Genomic DNA, 24,897 nt, shown 5'->3' with positions numbered 1-24,897 from the left:
TTTCATCTATTCTTCTTTATGAATTTGGTCACAGTATTTATATTGCATCTTGAACAAGAATTCTTTCTTGTTTTATTCTATTTTGACACATTTTCTATTTCTATACTAATTTAAAGTAATTGAAATGCTTTGTTCAAAAAACGTTAAATATTTGCAAGAACAGATGTCAAACATTTGGCAGCTTAAATAATACAGATAAAGACTTACAGCTGCCTACAAATGCACAACATGCAGTATGCCTTTATTCCTTTTTCTTTCCTTTTTGCTAACCAGAATTGGAATTAAATATGTAATTGTTTGCTGGAGATCAACCTACAAAATCCTACTTAATAGGTAACAAGTGTCAAAGTGTGCTGTATGCAACCAGAATTAATTCCCTTGCACATAATCATAGTAATACCATCTTTAACCACGGACCCCAAATTTCCCAAACAGTGCTTCTCTGCCATCTTTTTTCATCTTACAAATCCTTGATAAACAGCACTATGTAGGTACAGAAATCTGACCGTCATCAACACCAGGCCAAGGTTGATATACTTCTAAAATCTGGTATAGAGAAAGCCACAGCATCACAGAGTCGTAGAAGTTGGAAAAGACCTCTGGAGATCATCTAGTCCAACCTCACTGATAAAACAGATTCCCTAGGGTAGCCTGCACAGAAAAGTGTTCAGGCAGGTTCTGAATATCTCCGGAGGGGACTCAACAATCTCTCTGGGAAGCTTGTTCCAGTGTTCTGTTGCTCTCAAATAAGTTGTTTCTCATATTCAGATGGAACTTCTTTTGTTCCAGTTTGCTCCCATTGCTACTTGTCCTATCTCTAAGTGCTACAGAAAAAAAGTCTGGCCCCATCATCTGTTCTTTATAAGTTTAGGTCGAATAATAAAACCAGTGCTAATAGCTTTAAGACCAACTCTTCCTAGGGCAACAACATTAGCAAAGCTACTGCCTCAAATCTGGATGCACTATCAGCATTCATAGAATCATAGAATCACCAAGGTTGGAAAAGACCTAAAAGATCATCCAGCCCAACTGTTCACCCACCATCAATAGTTCGCACTAAACCATGTCCCTCAACACAACATCCAAGGAGTAACACAGAACAGGAGTAACACAGAACAAAGGCATTTATTTCGGTGGTTGCTCACCCTTGAGGTCATGTTCAGAGGAAGACCAGGCTTCTGTGGGACATGAACAGGTGTCAGGTGAGAAGGGTGGGAGGCGATCCCCAAGAGCAGGCTTTATGAGTAGTCATTGCATTGTCAAGTCTCACAGTAAAAGCATTATTACTGAAATAGTGTGAATGGCCTATGGTCCAGAGCACTAATGCAAGAGCCCTGACAAATTCCATGTTCTAAAAATGTTTTGTTTTGGGTTTTTGGGGGGGGGGGGGTTGGGGAAGAATAAAGAAATGAAATTAGAGAGAGAAGAGAAATAAGAGGTGGAGATGATGAAGGAGAATTGCTTAATATTTCTGCACTAGGACAAAGAGAACAGGAATAGTCCTGACAAAGACCGGCCTAAAAACACACCCTGATTTTAGCCTGGAGTTATGTATGAGACTGTCAGCAAACCTCCCTGATGTCCCCTCCTCTAAGCTCACCAGAACTCTACAACTCAGACCTGACCACAAATGTCTCCATTCATGCATACTTTCAAAGCAGTCCTTCCTATTCCCCAAAATAATTATGTTATTCATAAGTCTAGATAAAAAAAAAATCTGTAAAATATTAACAGGTTTCATTTCATTTTTAGGACTCCTCAAATAAATCAATAACATAAAGTTAAACTTAACATGGAGAGTTAAACTCTCCACGGAGATCATGGAGACTGCAAAGTGAGCCAAGCAGGAAAAAAGAGAGTTGACATAACGGATGTTTTTTACTGGTTTTCCTCAAAGCCCTGAGATAGCTGGAAGTGCTCAGATAATAGACAGTGAGAACTGAGTACAGAAGTAAAAGAAGCCTCTCATCAAATGTTCAACGGTAAATAAAAGGAACGACTTCTGCAATAATTGCTCCAATATTTAGAATTCCTGTTATAATCAGAATCTGTTAAAGGTTTGCAGCAAATTCATGAGCTTTGGAAAAGACCTTTTCTCTCTGGAAAAAAGTATATATGTGATCTGTTACAACTAAAGTTGAGAATAATTATTTGATTTTGCCTGCCTTGCAGCAAGTAAATAGCTTGAGCAGGATTCACAAAGGCTGTTCAGAAGAGTCTAAAGACTGAAACAAGAAAATGAAGTAGGTGAAATACGGAATTCATGGACAAAAGAGACCAGAAAGCTTAGTGCAGATGTATAGATATGTTACTTATTTTCCTATACAGCTCGGCAACTGAGGTGTATGTATACCTGACTGACTCATCAGTGTTTAATTTTTTTTCCTTATTCTTTTTAATTGTTCTGTTTTCTTTGTTAAATACCTTAACAACGGGGAGACACAAACAATGACACAAAAGCAAAAGAGCTCTCTCTAGAATGTTCTAGTTAATTCCATACATAAACAGAGGAGCAAAAAATCCAGCTAAGAGCAAATTTATATGGTTCCTGTAAATCATACGTATGACCTCCTGTTGAATTTGACCTTCATAGAATCACAGAATCACAAGGTTGGAAAGGACAAACAAGATCATCTAGTCCAACCATCCTCCCTTTACCATACCTACAGAAAACCACTAAACCATGTCTCCTAGCTTCCTATACAGATGCCACTTGAACACTGCGAGGGACGGCGACTCCACCGCCTCCCTGGGCAGCCATTCCAGTGCCTGACCACTCTCTGAGAGAAAAAGTTCCTTCTTATGCCCAGTCTAAACCTCATCTGATACAACTTGTGGACTTTTCCTTGGGTCCTGTTTGTTGCCTGGGAGAAGACGCCAAGCCCCTCATCATCACACACTCCTTTCAGGAAGTTGTAGAATGCAATAAGGTCTCCCTTGAGCCTCCTCTTCTCCAGGCTAAACAATTCCAGCTCTCTGAGCTGCTCCTCATAAGACTTGTGCTCCAGACCCCTCTTGTTGACTGTGCTCACTTGGTGAAAAAATAAAAAAATAAAAAAGGAAAATCACAAGCAAAGATAGCTCATAAAGATACAAAATGCACGTGTCATATTTCACTGCCTCTGAACAAGATGTGTCAAAATATCACAGCAAATATAACTGTGGCAATACACCTTCTTTTCTGAATGTCTTCTAGCACGAGGCATCTCAAGACATGTGACTCAAATCATTAAACAGCTAGAAACTTGGCAAGACAGAAGAAATGGAAACATTTGTGAGTTGATGCTTCTCGTCAGTCAAAAGCTGAAATTCAGATGTTGTGAATCACTACTATCCATACACAGGATTAAAAAGTACAATATGAAATACAGTGCCACATGACTCAAAAACCCACATGTGAATTTTTTGGAAGCCTGCAGTTGTGTCCTTAGTTAATAGCATAACTGTTCAAAAGAAAAAGGTGAGATCAGAAGATACTGGGCTAGAACTCATTAGAAGTTTACAATTGTCACTGGCAGTGACTGGAAAAAGCATTTCAATTAATCATGATTTTTCAATCTGAAAAGTCTCTTTAGCAGAGAAGAAAATTTCCTTGTCCAAAACTCCTGAAGTTCACAGTACAATCACCTCTTTCTGAATGAAAAGAAAGATTGAAGAGCAAGAATGATACCACTCAGTTTTCTTTCTTAGTAGTTTAGGAGCAGATATGGCAATTCAGAAAGCTGAATGGAAGACCATCAGTTCAGTTCATCGTGTTCAGAGCAATCAGAGGAATTATCATTGAAATACTATGTTCTATCCAGAATGCTGGATAATCATATTATTTCTGAACTTACTAAATATATATCAAAAACTCAGACATGTCACTGATACTAACTGCAGGTTTACATCTGAAATGTTTCAGACAACCTACCTCGTTATTGACTTCAGCAGGCTTTTTCTTTGTTTCTCCTATGTCCAGATAACTGTGGAAGAAAAACAGATTTGATTATTTACAGCAGCATCTAGCTTAGAGGATACAGATATTTTATACTTTTTAACACTGAAGCTCTTAAAATTTACCACGCCTCACAGTAACATAAATGATAACTAATTCAAGATTTTAATGAAGGAGTCTTAATATAAATCTATAAGCTAGCCCTCTGAATGAATACAAAACGTAAGGGAGAACTATCCATTTAAATTCAAGTCAATCACTGGCACTTGGTAGAGACCACCAGTAATCTACTTGTTGGAAGGATGCATCTATAAATATCAGCACAATATTAGATTAGCAGAGTTTTCTAGGTTACCATCTTTCCTCCTAGTTTTTCACAGTAAGTTTCTGATACATTTAAAGCCCCTCTTCATACTCAAGTTCAACCAGTGTGTTGGCTAATTCAAAAGGATCTACACAACCTGAGTTTCAGCCTTTCTCAGACATCCTCATCTCAGACACATCAAAACATCTTATCCTGGTTTATCATGACACAATAAGAGCATCTTCACAATTATTTTATGAATAAACAAAATCCAAGGACAAAACAAGCAAACGAACCCACAAACATTTGAACATCACAGCACTCCTCTAGAGTATTCCCTGCTGCATTAGCACAAAAACATCAATTAAAACACACAGTGGTAGACTAGGTGTATGTTGCCTTTCTAAAGAAAAGGAATTAAATAAGTCTCCAAGCATAAGTAACCCTTAAACTGGATGAACAGGCAGCTATTCAGGTACCCAGACTGCACCAGCTCTAGTCCATTACCAGCAATGCAAAAGCCTCATGAGCTGGCCTTCTCATGAATGCAGCTCACAGTAGCTGCAGGACCTTGGTTTGTTTCTAGCTCTCTGTGTTGTCAACGGTGTAGAATGAGACACTCCAGAATAATATATCTCAAGATGTTACAATTCCAGGCTTGGAATGGCAGAAGTTCATGTGCTAAAGGTGAAAGTAATCAAGCTAATCACTGAAGATAGGGAAGAAAGATTTGGATCTCATTATGCCTTATTATTATAGGCATCTGTGGAGCAATAAATGTGCCACTTCAAGCTGAACACTGACACTTCCAGCTCCTGCTTTTCTTGGATACTTCCCCCTTCCATGATGTTCCTGCATGTGAGTGCCCCACAAGTCTTTACTTCAAAGTTCAGCCCTGCTTAGTCTATGGTAACATGAATCAAGCCAATAAGCATCACTTCAAATTAAAAAAATAAACAGCTAAAATTAACATAGTTCTTGTTGCTGTAAGACAAGTCTGATCCCTTATGACAGAAATACTGGTCTCCAACAGCTGCAACTGCTTTATCTTTGCTCATGAGACAAACACAAATATACTCTGTTCTCTAATTCTCTCAGTGTCTTCCAGAACATCACCCCTTCCAATTGACTCCCCATTCCTCTGACCTGCCTGGCTAAGCAGTCACCCTAATTACCCTTCTGTCTACAGTTTAGTTAAGAACCAGATCCCCTGCCTTAAGTAATGCTGCCTACTTTCACAGCACTATATAAACACATAACAGTAGTGAACAAGGAAATCGAAAAGATCTCAAAGTCATCCAGACCATCCCTGCCAAAGGGAGCTCAACATACTCTCAAGAGATATATATATAGCACAGCTTGTTTTTACTATGTGCCTGAAGTCACATTTTCTGGAAGTATTCTTTGCTGACCTCAAATATTTAGGCATCCTGTTGCAAGTTGCAACCACAAAACTCTAATCATGAAAAATTTAATAACAAAAATAAATGCTATTTCCACCAAAAATCAACCTGAGGCACCTAATTCTCTACACAGCACATACTAAAGAAAACAGTTACTTACTTTTAGCCTGTGGAAAACACAACACATATGGGAAGGTGAAACAAGATGTGCTGACAATTAACAATGTTAAGGCCACTCAAGGGACAACAGAAATTAATAACAAAAGACACGGTAGCTCTTTCTTGAGCATGCAGCAATGCATTCGACATGGAAAAGGGGCTTCTATTTGGCCTGTCATACATCTTCCTCTCTTGCTTTGCCACTGAAGCGCAAGAAACATCAATAAATCTCTGGAAGCAGACAGTGACAAAAGCAGTGAGCGTGCTGATAGGAACCCTGTTCATTAAGCACAGAGCTTCATTTTGAAACATACTGAGCTCTCCTGAAAAATGCAGATTCCTCAACGGTACCTGATCAAGACAAGCAAGAGTCCATGAGGCAGGTAGTTTATCATAGGAATTCCCAACCACTCACAGAAAAGGCACTGTTAATTTTGAGATATTTTTCAAGTCAGCTGTAGGATTAATGACCACAGAGACTGAACAGAGCATATAATTAGGCAGCTGAGGCAGCGAAATTCATTGCCAGAATTAAGAACCTCTACTGGTGGTTCCACTCAGAAAGTGCACATAAAAGCTCAAGTGTGCCCCACGATATTTTTCCAGTCAAAACCTGATAAAATGTCAGCTTAATTCTTGGTGTCCCAGCAGCAGAAAATAAATTAAAAAAATATATAAATAAATAAATAAAAAGCAGTCATCTTTTAAATGGCAGCAGAGACTCTACTATTCTGGCCAGAAAAATGTTATATGCTTACCCCATACTAATAGAATGGATGGAGAGAAAGGAAATGCTGGTAATTAAATTCCCAACAAGGCTGTAACCACAGTACTGTCAACACTTTTCCTTTCTGGTGCTTCTTTCCTAATATCACCCAGCACGAACACAGGCACTTGCCCCTCAGCAAAGCACATCCATCACACCGTGCCAATGCAGCACATCCTTAGGGTTAAAGGACTGTCTCCCTGTTTCTATTGCTGTGGCAGGGAGATGCCACTGTGTGACTGATGAAAACTGCAGCTGTTCTATATCTTAGCTCTGAAGCTCTTTTGCAGTATTTTCAGTCGCAAATACCTGACCTTCCTTTAGTCAGTTTTCGTACAATACCTAATAAGGGGTGGCAGGAGAAGGGGAGAGGGGTCTGAAATGCTGATATTCAGGTTCAGTATAAATGTTTAGTTACTTTGCAGCCACTCACTTCAGTTTCTTGAAGGCTTCCCTGCCACCAGCCACATACTGCTCTCCACTCTGCAGCTCCTCCAACTGCCGGACACGGTGCCCAGCCCGGGGCGTATAGATGTTACGCACAGCTCCAAAGGGTGCCTTCACCCCACCGGTCACCTCTTTCAGGAAGACCTCAAAGTTTGACACTTTCTTCTCATTGATGACAATGCGGCGCCCCGGGAAGAAAGGATCCCCATTGCGATAAACCAACACGCTCTTCACCATCGGCTGTGAGAGGAACGACCCCTTCGTGCTGGGGTTAGTCATGACCGCTGTTATCCTGCGTAGCCAAAGCCACCGGCTGCCACCTGTCTGTGCGGGGGAAGGTCGCTGTCTGAGCACCGTTCAGCTCCGCTCTGAGAACTGCCTACAGGGGGGAGCCCGCAGCAGGGCCCGGCAGCAGGGCCCACCTCCCACAGGCAACGGCGGCAACCGGTAGCGGCGGGGAGGGAGCACAGCCTCCCCTGGGCTCCCAGCAAGGCTCCGCTCAGCCTCCACAGGAGCGGCTCCTCCTTGGCAACCCGATCTTGTCGCACTGGTGTGCAGGGAGGTTCGTGTAGGTGTCGGTTAAGTGAACAACACACTCCAATCACATCTCATCGACTTATCTTGGGATTTTTTGTTTTGCCTTTGGAGGCATTTCTTTCCCTCTCAAATATAAATGAGAATTTTACTAAGCCTTCACAATCAAGTCACGAAAGTATCACTTAGTTGTGTTGGAAAACACAGACAGGCCCCAACAATCCAGAAAAGAAAAAGGCAACACGGTGGTTTCTTTATGGCATTTCACTGCTGATCATGCCTTTTTTTTGGTTAGATTTGTTTGGTGCCTGACTTTTTTCCTTTGTTCATGATTGATATCCTTGGCAGAAAATAAACAGAAAATGCCTTCAATTCAATCTGAATTCCTTTAACATCATCTCCTTTTCCCCACTAATTTCTGCAAGATCAAAACTGCTTCAGACTTCCTGCCTGGAACTGTTTAGCGTACAGTGATGATCATTGTTTCAAGTAGATTTCAACATGGGTGCTGGCAAGAATTTTTCATTCTTTTTATCTTGACTCCTATGATGGGGAAATTACCCTCCTGCTGTGAAGTTACGACAGGGCGGTTAACCATTACAAAAAGAGCAATTTCAGGGTGAGTGAAGTCAAATATGCTACTAATGTTATTGGTTAACATTTCTCCAGTCCCTGCTGGCTTTCTTCTAGTTAATAGAGGGGAGAACAAGGCCTATAGAATCCTTGGTTCGATACCATTTAACATTCTGCTCCCTGAAGTTAAAATGTGAATTAAAACGTGCTTTAGTTATGTGTAAAAAACAGAAGAGCTGATGATCTTCACACTGTTCTGCAGCCACGTAGCAATGATATGCCCAACTGCATTTCTAAACACAGGCAATGAATGTCAGCTTGTTCTGTTGTACAGCATGCTAAGAATTACTTATAATAACTACAACTTTGTGCAGCTTATATAGAAACCAGACTAACCAATAGCAGCTGCTCTTTGTAATTCAAGAGTAACTGGGTTGTCTCCAGCGATGGCTTAAACCACATAAACACCAGGTGGTTCAACTCACATGCACACAATACATGGAAGAAATACAAATGTGTGTATTATACAACTGCCAGAACAAAAACTACTTAGAATTCCAATATCAATTATTATTATTATTATTATTATTATTATTATTATTTGCTAAAAGAAGGAATTACAGAATCACACAATCACAGAATGATGAGAATTAGAAGATTACAATTCAAGCTGCTTCCATTGATGGCACAAGTCTTTTCTAAGAGTGTTCTTGAGACAGCAGAGATGGAGAGGGGTTCACAGTGAAAAGGATTTGGAAGCCCTTAGAGTACACAAGGAAATAGTTTCTCTATGGAGGCAGTTTTAAATCTCCAGGAGGGATGTACAATTAGACACCGTGCTTCGGAGTGTATCCTTGGCTGACAGCTCATGCCAACACATTGCCTCCATCTCTAACAATAAGGGATGATATTTAGCTATTTTCCGCTCTTCTAGACAAGACCAGAACCTTTTGCAGATACCTTTTGCATTCTAAACATACCGAGTCTACAGAAGCTGCAAGTAGTTGCCAGCAAAGGTATGTGTCAGTTCCCTGCTCTCCTGCAGTATTTTCTGTGCTGTCTGATACTTCCAAGTTTTGCTTAGTTTGAGCATCTCTCCTATCTAAGAGCATTAAATTAGTTTTGTGCACACTGCCACCTGCTGTGGTTAACCAAAACTTAAGTTGAAATACCAGTATTCCTTGTGGCAGATTTCAGTGCTTTTATGCAGCATGCAGGTCCCAGCATGTGCATTCAGGTATCCTTGCCTTAAAACTTAAATATTATATTAGCCTCAGTCTATGGTCTACACAAATATGCTAAATGTAACTGTGAGGCCTTCTCTGGGGCAGAGTTTTGCACTGCGTGCTGACTGCTCATCGCCAAGATACTCCTGGTCCAAGCCCGCCAAAGAATTTTATTAATGTACCATCAAAATGAACCTCGGACGACCGGCTGCCAGCCACTCTTTTATGAAGCCTTCCAGAAAGACGATTTCCAGCTTCCTGCCGTGCTCTCCCCGCCCTCAATCGCCAAACACAGCAGCAGATCTCACCACACCGCTGGGCCGCCGTAGAACACGCTCCGCCCAGAGCAGCTCGCTGCGGCTGCGTGCAGGGAGCTGAGCCGGGCTGTGTTGTGGCGGGCGCCGTGCGCCCATGCTCCGCTCCATACTGCTGCCCCGCGCCCTACGCCGCCTTCGCGGCTGGCCGGGCGGCGGGCCCCTCCTCCGGGCCGCCCCGGGGCTGCTGCTGGGCCAGGGCCGGCCACCGGGTGTTCGGGGACTGTGCTGGGGTGAGCGGCGGCGGGCGGGCGGGGAGGGCTCGCTGCAGGCCGGGCGGGGAGGGAAGGATCAAACTACAGCGGTATCGCGGGTGGTGCCGTGTTCCGGCAGTGCTGGAACGTCTTATCTTCCTTCAGGTGAACTTTACCGGCATTTCACTACAGAGGCCTCTCAAGCCACCTTGGCCAGCGTATCTCCTGTGTTTGCAGTGGTAAGTGCAGGCGGTCCAGAAGTGTTTGGACAAGACGCTGTGTGTGTCCCTTCCGAGTCAGGGGTTGAATGCAATGATCCCCTTCCAACTCAGTGTGTTCTGTGGTTCTATGATGTTTCTGTTGCTTCTGTTCTGATCTGGGGACCAGCTGTGGCACATGGGTCTCATCATGATGAATTTCCAAGATAAAGCATTTGCTGGAAGTTCTCTTACTGTATTTGTGAAGTCAAATAAGCTCTTATAAATGACTGCTGTTTGAAGTCAAAGTTTGCTGAGGCTCACTTGTGGCTTTCACAAATATTATTGCTGTGTCGTATCAGCTGTAAGCCTAAACAAAGGCATACACTGGTTTTGGTTGCTGTGTGCACAAACACAGTGCAATGCGTGGCTGCAAAATCTTAGTTGGGATGAAACAGTGTGGAAGGTATAAAAAGTTAGTTATTCTTCATAGCATATTTTCCACTTTTTTTCCCACTCTTTTAGATGAAGCTTGACAAGGAGGGGAATGCTACCTTTTTTGGTGAGTTTTTGTCTTGTTTCCTTTTTTTCCTCTTCTTGTTTAAAACTCAGTTAAGTACCTGCATTGTGTATGATCCATCCTAGGAGGGGGGTTGTTCTTTGCTTTCTGCTTTTTAACCAGCATGTTACTTTCCTGCTCTGGTGTTTTCCCTGCTGTGGAATTAGATGTGCTTTAACAAACCTACCGCTTTGCTTCTGACACTGTATGAATTATTGTGGCATTGAGGAGTCAGTGGGATGAAAATGGTTTTAAAGATTGCATAGCTTTTTTTTCTTCTGTGGGACTGAGAAACAGCCTAAAATGCAGTTTTAGGGCATACATGCTGTCTCATAAACATCTTCATATGAAAATATTTTTATGATAGAGAAAAAGAAAACAGAATTGTACCAGGAACTGGGTCTTCAAGCTCGAGATCTGAGATTTCAGCACCTTATGAGCATTGCAACTAGGAACAACAGGATCATCATGAGAATGGAGGTAATGACTTCCCTATAACCCAGCATAAACTTGAACCATCTTTGCTTTGCCTCACACGTCCTTATGCAACTCTTTTACTAGAAGCTTTCTGTGACATGTAATCCAACAGTAAATGTGTCTTTGGAGCTCTGCCTCCTTGACCATACCCCATTAGTGCAGGGTTGGATTTGAACAATCTGGAGTGCACTGGGAGCTCACGGTTAATGAGATTCTGTTATTTTCCTGCCTGTAAAGACATTTGAGGAGTGGCATTATCTAAGTCTAGTTTACATAATAACAAGGTTTGAAATCTTCAGAGGTTTCTTTTCCAGACTTTTACATGTATACTGTCTTTTCCAGTTCTTGAAGGCTGTCATAACACCGGAGTTTCTTCTGATATTAGATTATCGTAATTTAAATCTGGAACATTGGCTCTTCACTGAACTGACATCTCAGCTGTCTGGGGAAGGTCAACTAGTTACATATTCCCTGCCCTTTGAATTCCGAGCCATAGAAGCAATACTGCAGTACCGGGTGAGCTGTCTGCATTTTAAGTTGTGGCGAAGCTTTTGCTTCATAGGAAAGATGATGATTTTCTTCTTATGTTAATATTTATATCGTTTGTAATAATGTATGTATTCCGTGCTTGGTGCAGGAGGTTGCTGGGGGTGTTGTGTTTTTTAAGGTTTTGTATATTTCCATTTCTTCCCCTCAAAAGTGCTAATTGGAAATTTCATGGAGGGAACAACTTGCATATGGATGCAGTAGCTCCGTCATCACTTGGAAAAACAAATAACTAATTAGAGCACCTTTCTAAAGACGTGCTATAGTTGAAATAGAATGTTGTGCAGAGGCACTGAGGGCTACTTGGGCAATGAGTTCTAGCTACCCTTAAAATCTATGCTAGCTAATAGTAATATGACATTCCTAGATAAATAGTGTTTTACTCATCATTGAGTTTCAGTCCAGTGCAAACCACTTTTATAAATGCTTAATTTTGCGCTGGTTTTACCTATCTGCAGGTAAATCCATGCAGCAAGAATTGCCTGGATGTTTGAAAATAGATTGTATTAACTGTGATTACTGTGAATTCTGTATTTAGACAGTCAAGCCAGTTGTCCAAGCCACTCTAAAAGGATTGTTTTAATTCTTATGAAGGATCGTGTTGTTATCTAGATCAGCAGACTGCAAGGGAGACTTAATACTTTGCAGCCTCAGATCCTTGAGACACTGGAAGCTCTAGTGGATCCCAAGCTTTTGTCTGTGGATAGGAGTAAACTCCACATTCTCCTGCAAAATGGCAAGAGGTAAATAAGCTGTGCAGAGACTAGAAAGTGACCATAGAAAATTATATGCGATGAAAATGTTAGAAAAATGATATCTCTTACGAATTTCATAGATCGCTGTAGTGCTGAGTTGTGCATCTTGTAAATGTGAAAAACAAAATATGAAATACCTAGTGATATGGGGAAATACAGACAATCCATTCTGGTTTGTCAGAAAAGCAGTTGAGCTTCTTAAGTAACACACCTAATGCAACAAAATAACATCTAAGAGAACAAAGTAACACCTAGTTAAACAAAATAGCATTGTAAGAGTAATCCCTGTGCTGTAAAACCAGGCTAGCCCTTGGTTTTGTGCTTTATGGTTACTAATACTAGTTCACTGGTATCCTTAATGTATTAACCTGTCTTAATGGTTAGTGCAGATATGCACTTCCTACTTGCTCACAGAGTGCTTTTTTTTTCTTCTTTTTCCTGATTTTTAAATCTGATTTAAAGCTGAATCTTCCAGCTGTGTTAGTAGCTCTGGTGCTCAGATTGGTGCTACTGCTAAACGTATGGTACAAAAGAGGTTTTTTAGAGCAACTCTCAAAGCCTTCCCTGAGAATTCAGACTGTCAAGGGCGCTGTGAGACTTTTATGAAAACGACCTCTATATGATGGTGCCAGTGGGATTACTGACCTTCTGCCTGTTCTTTCTTCAGCTTATCAGAACTGGAAACTGACCTTAAGGTTTTCAAAGAAACAATTCTGGAGATCTTAGATGAAGAAGAATTAATAGAAGAGCTCTGTCTGTCTAAATGGACTGATCCGCAAGTATTGTATGTATATGATGAAACCACATACTTTTGAAAAAATGCCTTTTGCTTAAGGAGAACTTGATTAGTGACCTGAATGTTCCCCTCCAAGGAAAAAAAAAAAAAAAAAGTCTTCTTTAATATTTAAAAAACTGGTATCCTGGAAATGGGATGTGATCTGCACTTGTGATGCATCTGCTGGAATGGTACTGGGGAACCTTTGAATTCCAGGCTGTTCCTAATTCTTTGTCTTGCCTTTTGCTAGCAGCCATTGTTTGGCCTTTATATGAGCTGCTAGCAGATCTCTTCTTCTTATAGTAAAATTATGTGGGGTACACTAAGAAGAGATACTAACGTCACTTTCCACTCTCATGTGAGGAGAAAGGTAAAGTAATTTCTGCAAGACATGGCCGCTGAATGAGTCCACAAGAGGTGATGTGAGGTTGTGAAGAGTGCTGGAGACATGCAGTGGGATGTTGTGAGGAGTCTTTGCAAGCACACTTGCATATACTGTCCAGAACAGTGTCTTTGTGTACAGGCTGGCAGTGTGTGGACAGCAATTTGGAGCCTAGGGCACAAAGTTTGTGTCATGTGATGAAATCAAAAGGCTTATCTGAGGAGGTCTGAAGGAACACATGTAGCAGGCATGTTGATGCTGTCAGAGATCAGTTGCAACAGGAAGAAGGAAAAGATGAAGCAAACATCCTATCATTTTGTGAGGAACAGTGGCGTGTCAAAGACTTATGAGACTGATGGAGGCTGATTTCTGAAAGGAAGTCAGGTGGCACTTGTTTTCAAGTTTTTGTGGCTACTGTCTTCCTTTTTGCAGATACAGATGAACCAATATAAAGATAGTCATCAAACAGGAGCTTGAAATGAATCTGTAGAGTAGCAGATAGTACTCTAGGGCTTTCAGATCCCCAGCCTAGCTCCTCTGCATGAGATAAGAAAAACCTCTAGATGTGTAAGACTCTGAAATCAGCCTGACTTTCTGCTTCTTAAGTGAGATATAAGAGGCCCTGTTAAAGGTCCCCAGGGAGCTTAAGTGTGTTGATTCTTAAGATATACCATTAACTTTCTTTGAAAAGCATTTCAGAGTGTCAGCAATGCCAGAAAGAGATTCTATAGAAAGTTTAATCTCTTTGGAGAAAATAAGCTATTCCATGAAAGAAAAAAGAAGGTGAAATACCTTCCTGGCTTTTCTGCTAATTTCTGATCTCTTCTGGATCTTGGGTATCTCAGCTTTTATCTTCATGGTAAAGAATCCAGCATACTGCCATACATATCTGTTCTAGAGAAGGCTGCTGCCTTGTCATTCTAGACCACATGTGCCCAGCTTGTTACTCTTACCTTTTTGTTGCCTTCTTTTTAAGTGTTTTAATAATAATAATAATAATAAAAGAAAAATGAAATGATATATTGTTACTTATATACCTTAGCTATATTATATATTTAGTATATGGCCTAAGACAGTTCCCTTTCACTCAGTGTGATCCAGGCAAGTCAACAGGGTGGACACCCATGTCCTAGACCATACAGTAACATCAAAGTCACTCAGACTTCATTTAAAAGAGCAGCAGCATCTGTATGACACTCACCTTTATAGGCAGCTTCATACTCACAAGTTTTGCGGTAATTACTATGTAATATGTATAGCTAAAACAGTTCACAATTAAATTGTTTGAATGCACACCCAAATCACATCCTTTACTGTGTGGTTGTGTGCTGACTTTGGTTTGTTAATCCTTGGAGTTTTTGACTGTGCCATTACCAGCTTCCACCACTTGAGGGCACCAAGAAATTACCTCCTTCCAAAATTGTCAGCTGTTCATAATTTAATATCAGAAAAAGTTATATTTCTGTTGTCATACATGCCTTGAGCACATCAAATGCTAACTCGAAACAACTGGCTGCCTGTACTGCCCAGCTGATGGGAGGTGGGGAAAGCATTTTATGCTATATGCATTAGTGGAGACTCCTTTCTCAATTTAAAAACTTGGATTATGAGGTCTAGTGTCAGTACTCCTGTCTGTTGCTTACAACTCTTTAACGGGCCTCATCTTAACGCATTGATAATGCACTCTGGTGCAACACATGCCTAACCAGAAAAATATCAATTGTTGTTCACAGTGAGGAGAGCATGTCTGGGATTGACCACGCAGAAGAAATGGAGCTGCTGCTGGAGAACTACTACAGACAGGCAGAAGATCTTGCGAATGAAGCTCGTGAGCTCAGAGTATTGATTGATGATTCAGAAAGTATAATATTTATCAACCTGGACAGGTTAGCTGTGCTGTCTTTTGGACTGACAAAAGCTGAACAGAACGCTACCAGTTCTTTCTCAAATCACTGCTGAAGAGTGGAGAATTCCATTGTTATGAGGGTTTGAATGGACTTGCAGTGAGCAGAACTGAAATTCATATTTAAATAAGAGTCTGTCTGGGCTACTTAGGTGTGCAGTCCAAGTTGCATTATCACCCTAACGAGTGATTTGAGAATGAATGTACTTCTTTCTCTGTGTTATTGTTTACTGCATATTAGTTTTTAACTGAAAGGTAATTGTAGCTTGCATTTGGAAGTGCACACCACATTGTATTTGAGGTTAGTTTTTAATGTCCTTCTCTTTACTGAGGAGTTATCTGTAGAAGTAATTGATGGATGCTGTATCAGGAAACCATAGAAAATTATTTATGGAAGGAGTTGAAAATGGAATTCCTCAAAACAGGCTTAATGTTATAGTGCAGCATTTACTTATTCTGCTTCCTTGTAAGTATATTAATTTTCAAAATAACAAACCTGTTGTTGACTATGAATGCTCACATAAATTTTAGCCAACTGGTAGTGAGAAAGTAATGAGAAGAGAGAGAAAGTTCCTTGGAATTTTACTGTTATTCTGTGCATGTACCTGTAAGAAACAAAAGAAGGCAGAAAGTATGCTGACGGTTACACAGAACCTCCTGTGTTAGATTTATACTGACACAGCAATTTCAAAGTGAAAGCCGCCTTATACTTTCATTTCATCATTTGACACCATGCAGCCTAATTTCAGCATGTCTTTTTGTTGTTTTATTTTTGATACATGCTGTATGGAATTTATGCAGCAGATAATTTTTGGATTCCCCTTACAGATATTTCTTCCTTCTTTAGCCATCGTAATGTGATGATGAGACTGAATTTGCAGCTGACTATGGGGACTTTCTCTCTTTCACTCTTTGGACTCATAGGAGTTGCATTTGGTATGAACTTGGAATCATCTCTTGAAGAGGTAAGAAATGAGTGTTGCTTTTATCTATGACATAAAATTAATTCCCTGCTCCTATGGTGCGTTTTAAATTCAGTAAGACTCAATTTTTGCTGTAGGTAGAGCTCTAGATCTATGTTAGTGTGCAAAATAAGGTATTTTAAGAAAGTAATTCACATTAGTGCAGTTGTCTTTTTGAAAGCAAATTAGTTTGTGGCTTGTAGCACCGTATTACAGTCTTTTTTTTGTCTGTATCCAAGAAAAAAGAAACAATAGAAGTATGTTTAAATACGGATTGACTATAAAGCAACGTTCAGGTTTCTTTAACAATTGCCTATGCTTTTGAAGAGCCCAGCTTAGTCTTCCAGATGCAAGCTGTCTGTCAAATAACCAAGCCATTCCCAGCACACCAGAGGGAAGGGCTCTACTGTCAGTTATGTGGTTATTCATAGACTGGTGATAGTATTTGCTGTTTTAAGAGATGTTAAAAAAATCAACAGCCAAACCAGAAAGACCTCTTCTTTTCCAGATCCATTAAACTGAATGGTTGAATTTCCAGTCTCCTAATGAGGAGAGGAAAACCACGTTGGATGTTAAGTAAATACATTGGCTTGATTCCCAAATAACTTTGCTATAAAACAGCCCTTTTTCCATGGTGTGTTTTAGGCTATTAAGGATAGTTTACCACTTTCTTCCTGTAGAGGAGAAGAATGCTGCTGGGGAGTGAGAGGTTTTCTTTGGATAATTGCTTTTCTGAAGTGAGAATTATGTGACTAATGGCAGCTTTCTGCTTTCAGGACCCCAGGATCTTTTGGCTGGTAACCGGGATTATGTTTTTGGGAAGTGGCCTGATATGGCGGCGTTTGCTTTCCTTCCTTGGTCGGCACCTGGAACCTTCATTACCTCCTCATGTATGTATGGTTGTTTAGGATTTCTGCTTGTACAATTCATCTTTAAAGGAGGAAGCACACAGTTGTAGAGGGGTGGATCATAAAGCTTGTGAGGAATTAAGCTAGGTCTTTCTTCCTTGACTTGATGTAGGAGAAGGTTCTCCCTGGTGGGAGCACACAATATAGGAAGCCTAATACTGGCAAAGATATCTGAGCAGTAAGATATTGCAGGCTTTTGAGAGATGCCTTATTTACTTCTGTGTAGGAGCCAGAGGGAAGCTGAGGATTATGGGAGAAGCAGCCATAACCTGTCTTCTCAGCTGCTGCAGCAGTCTCTTCTTAGTGGGGCACCTAAGGGATGCTGCTCTCCTCCTCCCATCTGCATGCTAACACTGGATCTGTGATCCCTTTCTCATAAGAGATGAAGATAAAAGGAAGATGAGGACAGGTACTAGCTGCAACATCTTTCTGAAGAATGGTGCTGTGGTTGTGATGTCCCAATGCTTCGAAATTTGCTGTAGCTTCTCACATGCAAGGCAGCTGTCCTTGCCATTTATGCTAATGGCATCGTAGAGACATATTTCACCAAGATGTGTGAAAATTTCCAAGGAGGCAGTCATCAGGATAGAAAAACTTTGTATGATTTATTTTACTTGTTCACTACTCTTTGCTGCCAAAAGTTAGTGGGCTATATTGTCTGTCTATGCTCTGCACTCTCACAGTTGTAATGAGAGTAGCAGTAGACTCAGAAGTTATGTTCCTGTAAGTGACCAAGAAAGGAGAGACCCAGATTAGGCTCCCTTTCTTCCCTCCCTTCCCTTGCCATTAAGAGGCAGATGGATGTAGTTCATTGTTGATTGTTAATTGTGGCTACAAGTAACACAATTATCCTCAAACATTGCTTGAGAGCAACTGCAGCGTGTATTGACTGTCTTGGAGAATTGTTCTGAAAGAACAGTATCTGTCTCATCCCTACTGAAAATAAGAGGAGAAAAAGCAGGATTCAGGCCTCTCTTGATTCCCTTCTGCATATAGAGCAATTTCTCATGTAATCAGAGGCTGTTTTGTATCTTGCTTAGGTTCCTGCAGTTCTGAAGAAATCCCAACCAGCAGCTCAAAGAGTGGAGATAAAGAGCAGCCTTAAAACAGAAACGTTTGGACTGAGCAGAAGCACACTGGCAAACCAATAGGAAGAGCAGGAATGAAGAGATAATTACTGTTACAGGGTGAACTTTGGACACTTTCATTTTTTTTTCCCCTCTTCCTTTCTGAAAATATTAAGAATTTATAAACTTGCTAATTTAATACACATTTTATGCCAAAAACTGGGGTGATATTTTAATGCTCACACACAAAAGGAGGGGAACTGAAGGGAGAACAGTGACATGCTTTCCACAGTAGTCTTGCCTCCACCTGATCTACGTTCAATTAGATTTATGTATCTCATGCACATACTTGTTACAAGTTTCTTTCCAACATTTCTTCATGTAACAGGTTTTCTTAAAGAGCAGCATCCTCGGCTTAAGGATGACAGCAGTCAGCATTCATCAGTAATGGTTCTCTGATTCTGAGCTGCAGGTTTAGGAATCTGCCTTCAACTACCAAAGAAAAACCTACCCCCAACGTGTCCTCCTTATTTATTTATTTTTAAAGCTCTGCTAAATGAAGATAAGACTTACTGGTGCCATTACTTAACAATTTAAGTTCAAACTATATGCACTCTTAATAACTTGAAAAGCAGGTCTATTAATAATGTGGACTGTAGTTGTTACCTGCTGCTATTTCAGTATGCATTGACATAGCCTGTGTCCTGTGCTGGACTGAAACAGTAAAATCCTTACTGTCACATGTTCTTTCTTAGGGTTCATCTTCGAGTCCTCTGAGGGCATGGCTCTCTACTGGCTTGTTTCAGTCTGTAGAGGAATTAAAAATATCTTTCCAAATCAGGTTGCTAACTGTCTGGGTTTTTGTTTATGCTTTTTTAACCTCAGTAACTCACAGTGTTACATCAGCTCCCCAGGTGCCACCAGATTAATTGGTGTACTTGCAGGAGCTGGTAAGACAGCTGTAGCTGAGATCAGTCTGACTCAAAAGTAATGAGTCTATAATGGAAAGGGTATGTAAGTCAGCATTATGCAAGCCTGTGATTTTAGTTGTTTAAATTGTACTTAATACTATTTAAGTATTATTAAGAGTTCTTTGTGTGTGACTTCAACTACATGTATAAAAAGCATAAGAAAGTGAGAAAATTACTGGTCCTTATAATGCTTTTAAGGTTTGGGGTGATTATTTTTGCAGCAGGTAGAGATGCAAGAAGAAAAAACCCACAGCTCCTAAACTGAGTTAGTTTATTTTATTTTAGTAGAAATCTAGTTGTTTTTTTCTAGCAGAAAAAACAGTGGCTCTGATACCGTCACTGATAAATGCCGAGAAAGTGCAGCAGGCAATGGGATATGGATGCAGATGGTTCTGACAGAGTAATAAGTTGTATTAAACCAGAACTGAAATGCATTTGTGTGGCTGGTTGTAAGTTTAAGTGAAAACTTTCTATGCTATGTCCTCTGTGCAGAGAGAGTCTATTGAGTAATACGTTGACTCCTTTTCCTGTGCGTAACTACTTACAGCATAATCAAAGCACTGACAGAAAGACAGTTCTCTGTCTGAGCTACAGGGGAGAAAAAGATATCAAGATGTATAGTTGGAATAATACAAATGTATAGTTGTCATTACAGAGTAAATGGATAGCCACAGGGTATCTAAGAAAAGACTCACCAGTTCTGAGGCTTTCAGTCAAGATGGATGCTCACCAATGTTGCAGCTCTCCACAAAGGAGTGATCTCCAGAAAGAGATGCTACCTTAGTGGTGGTCAGCCCTTAAATGGGATCTAGGAGAGGTGGAGTCAAGCTCCACCCCTTTCGGAAGCACAGCTGAATTACCTTCACCTGTGCTCCTGCAGCTGACTCATCACTTGCCTCAGATGGTTAATCAGAGGTTCAGGCTGTGATCAACAGTTTCCCTTACATAAGGCATCAACTAGCAGTAATTTTGGGGAAGGAACATGATTTTGATGTATTTCAAGCTTGCTTAATCGTTAGTTCTGTAGTAAGCAGTAGGGTGTTTGCTGCTAAACACAGATTAATAAATTCTTTTGGTTAACCTCACAACAAAAAGTTGTTTTGGTAATTCACTTGTGAAAATTTGCCAGCATTTAAGACCAGTGAGCATCCCTCACTCCCTGGATACTATGTGAGGTGCTACCTAGCTGTCTGTAACACACACCTACTGAAGTTTGCTGTCATGGTTTTTTTTTGTTGGCTTGTTAGAGGCTAAGGGAAGTATCACAGATAGATAGTACAGTTTTTTCCTTAAAAGACCAGTTTTGCCCTAGTCTTAAAGACTACTGTGACTATTCAGAGTGAGTAGACAAAAAGCCTTCCACCAAGTCGAGCTTTCGCTGAACTTCTCTCTGCTGCCACTACAACTTCTTTCTGTGGAGACAGATACGGAAAAAAGGTCAACAAGGTGCAACTACAGGTGAAAGATTGCTTCAAGCTTCCCTAATGGAAACTAGATTTTGTTTTAGTATCATATAAACATGATATGAGAAGAAATGGGAAAGCCACCCACCTCATTTGAACAGCATTTAACAAAACAATTTGATGAACAGACTTGATTTCATTTGGGAAATACTAGATCTGGTCAGATCTTTTGGCAACATAAACTCTCAGAAGCGAGATTAATAGAAATATAGCTGAAGTTTAGACTGACCTGATGCCATTGCAAAAGAGCACAAATGACTGGAAAAATTCCTCACCTGCACTCATGCAGAAACTAGCAGCAATGTCTGTGTCTGTTGCTGGATTATAAAGTTCTAACTTAACTTGATGTATTTGCATTTCCAGGTGTTTCTTCATTGCATGTTTAAAGAGCAATGAGTAAGACCTGAGATGTTCACCTATACACATAAGTGACGTAGACAGATGTAACGAAGCAACCAGAAGTAATTATTTTGCCCACCTTTTTTTCAGATTTCACAGTGACAACAGAACTTCCAAATCTTGATTGTTCCTGTAAGATAACGTTTCTCATTATAATGCTGCTTTTTAAAGTGGGACTTTTCCATTTTTCACAGCAGTTTGTTTTCCACTTACCTCAGGAGAAATGAGGACATACTGTGCCTGAAAGGGGAAAAAAAACAAAAACAAAGGCTTGTGAAGAGAACCACAGTAGGAGAGTAGAAGCCCAATGCAATAGCCCTGGCTCCTAAACAGTATAGAAACAGAATCACACAATCGTAGGGGTTGGAAGATACCTCTGGGGATCATCTACTCCAAACCCCATGCTAAATGCAAGTTCCCTAATGTAGGTTGAACAGGGAAGCATCCAGGCAAGTTCTGGATATCTCCAGAGAAGGAGACTCCACAACCTCTCTGGGCAACTCTTTTCAGTGTTCTGTTACCCTCACAGTAAAGTTATTTTTCATGTTCATAAGGAACTTCCTGTGTTCCCGTCTGTGCCAATTGCTTTTTCTTCTGTCACTGTGCAATCTTGAAAAGAGCCTGGAACCTTCCACTTGACTCCAATCCAGTAGATCTACAAGCATTGATAAGATCCCCTCTCAGTCTTCTCCAAACAGAGCAGTCCCAGGTCTCTCACCCGTTCCTAGTAAGGGAGATGCTTCAGGCCACTAATAATCTTTGTGGCCCTCTGGACTCTTTGGAAGTTCCCTGTCTTTCTTGAACTGAGGAGCCCAGAACTGGACCCAGTGCTCCCGAGTGCTTGAGAACAAACAGAAGCCAAATTACACAGATTCCAAAATAGAAATAACTCATTCTTTTCTGAAACCAAGTCCAGTATTTTTTTTTTCATGGGATGTAATTAATTAGCTATCATTATGATCTTACATCATGATTTCACTTTTATGTTTTCTTACCCAGTCCTCAGGACAGGGAGATATCCATGATTTGCAGTGGTCTGTCACATTCCCTGAAGATGTTTGATTTCCATTATAAATGTAAACACGGCCAGCTGCCCCACCCAACAGTACTGTGGTGATATCGTTAGTTCGCAGGGGGGATGTTACAATCATTTCATCTGCAAAAATTAGAATGACATAGCAGATCAAAAGTGAAATAATGCTATATCACAGCAAGAGAGTTTGAAATCAAAACATTTTAATTGGAATGTTGGTATTTAGAGGTGTGTCAGGGTTAAAATGTTTTAATTTCTGTCTAAATTAATTGGGATTTTAGAGATTTCTTCTCGGGAGGCATGATGGAATATTTGTACAAGTATTGTGCAAGTAACAGAGTAAGAAGACTGAGCAAGAAGGCTGCATTCAGCACTTGTACATGTGTGACCAGTCTTCTTGCTGCAAAGCGTAAAGCATTTCAACTCTACAGTCTAGATTCATTTAGCTTTACCTAGACCATCATTATCCAGGTCACTTAAGTATATATCTCCTCCAAAGCGAGAAAACCTTCTGTCCCCACTGAAAGTACTGAGCAAGGAAGGCTTGGTGCCATCTTTCAGATCATATACCAGAGTTAGTCCAGCTTGGTGCAACACCGTGGACAAAAATGAAATCCTAGATAGGCTGTCTAGAAAACAAACACTAAGTTAATCATCAGACATAACAATTCATGTTTAGTACTTAAAACACCTTGACAGCAATAATAATGGCATTACCCAAAATGGACCTAATTAGAAAATGTATGAACCACCCATCAGACAATATATGGCAGTAACACTAGTTAACATAAAAACAATCTCTTAGCAATAAGAATAATAACAGGCAAAACTACAGTCTAAGGGCAGATAATAGGGTTCCACGTTTTGATTCATGCATTTCCTTACTATCTAATCCCAGAGTAAACACAAAATGCTATGTTGTTTTAATTCCAAGGAACATGCAGTCTACTTGGAGATCACTGCTACATAAATAGTGCAACATAACAAATGCTATTAATAGAATTTAATCTTAAAGAGTTAAAAAACAAAACATCTTATTGAGGTCTAGTGATGACAGCAATTATTTCTAATTTAAAAAACATACTTTTACATTCTATTGGCAATTAAAATATCCCTTTTCTAACATTTGGTTTTGCCCTTCACTTCCACAGAAACAGATCTCTGAAAGCAGAAATTGGTTGCAGATTTCAGAATGACATACCTGTAGTAGGTGCACCCACCACCAAAACTGTCCTGGTGATCCCAGCCACAGCCATCACGCCACTGGCCAGGGACAAACCCATTCTGCCCATTGCCTGTCAGATTTTAAAAGCACTTATTTCCACAGAATGTCACTCTATTTCAAATTATTTATAAAGCACTATACCATGGAGAGAGCCCTACCTTCTTTCCAGCTATTGTAAACAAGTGCTTCGTGCTTGGTGGGTTATATCCATACACTTTCCCGACACTCTGTCTGACATCTGATGAGAAGGGACTGCACCTTGAATCAGAATATAAAGTGCTCAGATTCAGCTGTCTATTCATCTTAAAATATTTTCTACTTCTAGTTTGGAATAACAGGGCACCTAATCTATTTTAGGAATTCCCATTTAGAAATTTATTTTAGTAATTCTCATGCCTGTTCTAAGAAATTTTAAGATACTTTGGCCATGGACTTTGTCTTATCCTCCACTTATTCAACGCTCAATATATTTTTGTCTTTGATTTGGAGAATGTTACCTCAAAGTAGGTGCTATCTGTAGACACATCTACTTGTTGGCATTTTTTTGCCCTCTCCCTTCCCCTCCCACCAAAAAACTCTGTTTTGGTTTCAGCTGGGACAGAGTTGTTTTCTTTAGAGTGTCCGGTACAATGCTACATTATGGTTTTAGGAGAAAAAACCACGTTGATAACACATCCACATTTACAGTTGACACTAAGCAGTGTGCAAGAGTTTTGTAGGGGGTAGGAGTGCATCTAGCTCTCTTCTGCTCAAAGGACTAGCTGGGCATTGGTTGGAGGGTGGTGAGCAATTATGTGTGCATCGCTTGATATATACAGTTACATATATAAAAGCTTATATCTCATAACTGTTTTCCTTTATCTTAGTAATTAGTTTTATCTCAATCCATGAGTTCTACTTTGTTCTTTTTTTTTCTTCTCTCCCCCATCACACTGGGAAAGGGGAGAATGAATGAACAGCTCCAGTGCTGAGCCATCTGCTAGGTTGAACCACAATAAAACCCCACATATTTTTTGTCTCTAAAAACCAAAGTCCTTACTCTGTAAATACATGACGAAGGGCAAAGGCATAAAATACAAACAAAAAGACTCTAAAGAAGATAAAGAGGAAGCTTCCTGAAAAGCAGAAAGTCTGATCTATTACAAATGTTGACAGAATAGAGGAGAAATAAACAGTGGTTTATAACACACTCAACACAATTCTTCCATGTAGGGCTACCAATCAGCAGTAACGTTGCATTCTCCAGTTGGCAGCTATGAAGTGAAAATCCAAACCAAGCGTAGTTTTCTTCCCCATTTACCATCCAGTTGGCATCCTCTACAGACAGAAGTCCTGACGGACCAGGAAAACATGAATTAAATTTTGTAACCTGGCATACAAAATTCTATTAGCAAACACCCACTGATAAACTCATCCTA

At 40.3% G+C, this 24,897-nt stretch overlaps 3 protein-coding genes across 8 annotated transcripts in view; 1 reads left to right on the top strand and 2 right to left on the bottom strand.

Moving 5' to 3' along the window:
- Window positions 1–7,572, bottom strand: part of DCDC2 (doublecortin domain containing 2) — a 44,310-nt gene extending 36,738 nt beyond the window's left edge. The window contains 2 exon segments of the mRNA XM_032442511.2: window positions 3,914–3,965; window positions 7,003–7,572. Of these exon segments, the coding sequence (XP_032298402.2) occupies window positions 3,914–3,965; window positions 7,003–7,295 (345 nt within the window). The 5' untranslated portion in view covers window positions 7,296–7,572.
- A 2,130-nt stretch (window positions 7,573–9,702) lies between these two features.
- On the top strand, window positions 9,703–20,453 carry MRS2 (magnesium transporter MRS2). 3 transcript variants are annotated; one of them, XR_001553313.3, is made up of 12 exons: window positions 9,703–9,896; window positions 10,023–10,096; window positions 10,580–10,616; window positions 10,981–11,093; window positions 11,433–11,606; window positions 12,249–12,379; window positions 13,059–13,175; window positions 15,282–15,434; window positions 16,299–16,416; window positions 17,190–17,303; window positions 17,548–17,730; window positions 18,362–19,228. XR_001553313.3 is itself a non-coding variant. In XM_015854767.3 (11 exons), exons 1-11 carry the CDS (start codon window positions 9,761–9,763, stop codon window positions 18,470–18,472), a joined length of 1,278 nt encoding a protein of 425 aa, XP_015710253.1. In that variant the 5' UTR covers window positions 9,703–9,760; the 3' UTR covers window positions 18,473–20,453. The 3 variants fall into 3 exon arrangements, 1 of the variants encoding a protein (XP_015710253.1); XR_014942729.1 differs by lacking the exon at window positions 17,548–17,730 and having other exon boundaries at window positions 16,280–16,416; window positions 18,362–20,453; XM_015854767.3 differs by lacking the exon at window positions 17,548–17,730 and having other exon boundaries at window positions 18,362–20,453.
- The window catches only part of GPLD1 (glycosylphosphatidylinositol specific phospholipase D1), a 21,915-nt gene continuing 16,631 nt past the window's right edge, over window positions 19,614–24,897 (bottom strand). For 2 of the 4 annotated variants that reach the window (XR_014942727.1, XM_015854764.3), the window contains 8 exons: window positions 24,670–24,811; window positions 23,638–23,737; window positions 23,456–23,549; window positions 22,707–22,883; window positions 22,217–22,377; window positions 21,435–21,461; window positions 21,301–21,351; window positions 19,614–20,771 (listed from right to left, as the gene is read on the bottom strand). Coding sequence is in view for 2 of the 4 variants with exons in the window: in XM_015854764.3 (XP_015710250.2) it covers window positions 20,694–20,771; window positions 21,301–21,351; window positions 21,435–21,461; window positions 22,217–22,377; window positions 22,707–22,883; window positions 23,456–23,549; window positions 23,638–23,737; window positions 24,670–24,811 (830 nt within the window). In the remaining 2 variants the exon portion in view is untranslated. Of the gene's footprint in view, window positions 20,772–21,300; window positions 21,352–21,434; window positions 21,462–22,216; window positions 22,378–22,706; window positions 22,884–23,455; window positions 23,569–23,637; window positions 23,738–24,669; window positions 24,812–24,897 lie in introns of those variants that run through there. The other 2 variants (XR_014942726.1, XM_085537749.1) reach the window with 2 other exon arrangements.

This window comes from Coturnix japonica, chromosome 2, assembly GCF_054131305.1.
Source record: "Coturnix japonica strain WE chromosome 2, WE-NBRP24, whole genome shotgun sequence".
NCBI lineage: Eukaryota > Metazoa > Chordata > Aves > Galliformes > Phasianidae > Coturnix > Coturnix japonica.
The sequence above is the reverse complement of the archived record's forward strand: the minus strand, read 5'-3'. Positions and strand labels throughout refer to the sequence as shown.

Excerpts from the sequence above, each read along its gene's own strand:
- MRS2 (XM_015854767.3), top strand. The coding sequence starts at position 9,761 with ATGCTCCGCTCCATACTGCTGCCCCGCGCCCTACGCCGCCTTCGCGGC. Across the intron at positions 10,617-10,980 it reads GGGGAATGCTACCTTTTTTG|AGAAAAAGAAAACAGAATTG; the intron begins GTGAGTTTTTGT and ends TTTTTATGATAG. Across the intron at positions 17,304-18,361 it reads AACCTTCATTACCTCCTCAT|GTTCCTGCAGTTCTGAAGAA; the intron begins GTATGTATGGTT and ends TATCTTGCTTAG.